Source organism: Trachymyrmex septentrionalis, unplaced genomic scaffold (genome assembly GCF_001594115.1).
Source record: "Trachymyrmex septentrionalis isolate Tsep2-gDNA-1 unplaced genomic scaffold, Tsep1.0 scaffold38, whole genome shotgun sequence".
Classification (NCBI taxonomy): Eukaryota; Metazoa; Arthropoda; class Insecta; order Hymenoptera; family Formicidae; genus Trachymyrmex; species Trachymyrmex septentrionalis.
In genome coordinates this window covers 272,400-275,338 of record NW_017305547.1, presented here as the reverse complement: position 1 = coordinate 275,338, position 2,939 = coordinate 272,400, and the positions used below count along the sequence as shown (strand labels likewise).

Sequence of the window (2,939 nt, the reverse complement as noted above, 5' to 3'; positions counted from 1 at the left end):
TCTCTTAAGAACGTATTCTTGAAGTAATTTGGAGACGAAAATTCTAATTAAAAAATGTTGAGGATATCATAGTTTTTTAATTATAATTGATTAAAGATAGTGTATAATTCAAAAGAATCCAGAAATAATAATAGAGGCTATGAAAGTAAAATGGTTTTTGACTTATAAGCATTTAAAGTTAGCTTATAATTAAAAAAATTTTTGTAGTTTCGATACTTTCGTATTAGGATTTTCGTCTCAAAATTACCTCAAGAGTATGTCCTTAAGAGGAAAACGGTAGTTGTGAGTCATCCTGTATATATATATATAATGATCATATAAATGTTTTGGCCTTAATTAGGCCAGTCTTAGTATGTTAAAATTTTTACATGAAACTAAATTAAAATACAAACAAATAAATATATATCGTAGGTCGTCAACCTGTATTTGTTTTTTTATTTATTCGTATTATTTAAAAGGCGTGCTCGTATAATTACTCATCTAATTCTGTAAATTGTTTAAAATTGTTAACATTTTGTCCAAATTTATTACTATATTACATTGTGTTATTTGTGTCTCTTGCTGGAAAATATCTTTAAGCCGATCAAAGATAGATCGCAAAGCGATTTAAAAAATCGGAGATTGGAATTCGATTCGATAATCAAAAAGGAACATTTATGGTATCTTACCCAAAGAGAAATTTTGTATATCAAATGTTTGTATCACAGCAGTTGTATATATTTACTTGGGAAATACATCCAGACCAGATTGGAAATAAGTCGAGCGTGCTGATATTCTCCTGAAGACGAGAACACATGTATTCCTTCCGACACATGTATCAATACACACGTCGCCGGATATGAATGCAATATTTATCTTGAAATTGCCACTAAGGGCCGTATAAAGATTTATATATCTAGATATATCTAGATTTTCCGTACAATTCACTTATCCGCGCGAAATTTAAAGGCTCTGATCGCGCGCGGCCGATTAATAGGACGCACTCTGTTTAAATCCATGAGATCGATTTTGCGCATACCATGGTGGCTGCAGGCGAAGGGAGTGCAATCGGGGATGACAATCGGGGCCAAGGAAGTCAGAATTGACGGATTCATGCCGAGCGAACCTACCTCCAAATAGATCTCGGAGTGGGGATTGAACGTATTATTGACCGAATGTAAAGAGACGTTCAGATGCGGCAGACTGTGGAAGATCCTTGCGTATTGTGGTACCGTGTACTGCTCCGGAAGCTGTTGACCGCCCGCCATTATGGAGAACCCTTATCTACCGAGAACTCAATCGAAACGCCTGTCCTACTCGTCAAGACATGCTACGCGCGAGCGCTGTAATCAGAAAATAATAAATTAATTGGATGAGACTTTTGGGAATTTATTAATTTGGAGGCGTGAGAAATAACGGTACTCGACGCGTACTCGAGCGTTGCGTCATCGAGCGTTACAAAAGTAGGGCCCGAAGTTTTTGCGGTGCCTAATTGAAGGAGCATCTGCACCAGCGCGATATTTCCAACTTCCGTATTTGCATAATCGAATAATAATTCCTACACAATGTCGAAACCATCCACCGGTTTTATATCTTTTTATATAAATACATTTAAAAGCTCGATTTAAAACGTAAGCTATTAAAACTTTCTTCTACTGTTATTCAATTACGTCAAGTTTCAATTGTCCTGTATAATCGAATGCAGGTTTTAGGTTTTAACGACCCGAATTATTTTGCGTGCTCTTTCCAATATGGAGATGAAAAGGAATAAAATACTAGATTTAATATAATAAATGTAAATGTGTAAAGTTTTTTTTGGAAATAAGCAAAAATTTTTCTGTCATATCATCGTTTAACAAATGTCATCGATTCTCTATCATGATTCCAGCTAAATGGAATAGGTTTCGTGTTTCACTCTGAATATTCGTTTTCATCCGTTGTGCATGTATATATTTCGATCATTCTACGACATTCGTTAAATTGCGTTTGGATCAAAATCGTGTCGAGCAATGAGAATTATTAATTCTCCGGAGATCATCGACGTTTCTACAAATCAATTAAAAAATCAAATTGAAATATAATATAGATATAAATAGAATCGTAGTTTAATTTCGTTCACGAGCCATTTCGCACGATATTCCAGCGATTCAGGGAAGAGAATTACTCGCAATTAAATCAAATTTTCTAAAAAGGCTCATCGAGAGTTTTAATTCGATTATCATTTCATTAGCATATTGCGCTAGCTTCCACGTTGCGCTCTTTCGTTGCGAGTCACGATTCAATCTTGGCTAAATACGCCGACGTCACTCAGTGTCGCAAAACGTTTTACCGTAGTGATTCAACTCTTCCGTAGTGGAATCAACGCGCGCTTAATTAATGAAGTCTGTGCCAGCCAGCTCTCCATCTCTCTCGCCTCATTGACATCACTAAAGCGCGCCAAAAGGATTCCCGAGGTGCTTTTTAACCATCAAATCGAGTGAAATAGGTTTAATAAACTCCAACACCGGCATTATCGTTAAATCTTTTGAAAAACTTCCAATGTTTGCATCCTCTTTAAATGCATTTTCTTTTTTATATATTAACATTGAGATAAGAAAACGGACTACTTAAAATCGAGTTACAACATACATAAACACGATTATTTCTTAAATTAATAATCTATTATATGGTAATAATAATATTAATAAAATAATGATAACAATGCTAATAATAATATTAATAGTAATGAATTGAAATTTTTTCAAAGGCTTACTAATATAAAATAAAAGGGAGCATTCAGCCAACCTCAAGTTTCATCAAATTACTCTGTTATCTCGTATCATAAGCGAATTGAAGATCGTTTTACGAATCTTTTCTGACTAGCGTTTATTGTTTAATTTTATGTTTTTATTTTTGACATCTTTATTTTTATACGTACTGATGATGGTCAAATCTTGATCGAAACGTCTACGTTAATTTAT

At 34.2% G+C, this 2,939-nt stretch overlaps 1 protein-coding gene across 2 annotated transcripts in view; it reads right to left on the bottom strand.

Moving 5' to 3' along the window:
* LOC108750910 (protein tweety) overlaps window positions 1-2,939 on the bottom strand; it is an 18,758-nt gene that overhangs the window by 7,247 nt on the left and 8,572 nt on the right. For both annotated transcript variants that reach the window (XM_018490773.1, XM_018490772.1), the window contains exon 2: window positions 1,110-1,322. In XM_018490773.1, coding sequence (XP_018346275.1) covers window positions 1,110-1,247 — 138 coding nt within the window. In that variant the 5' untranslated portion in view covers window positions 1,248-1,322. The remainder of the gene's footprint in view (window positions 1-1,109; window positions 1,323-2,939) is intronic.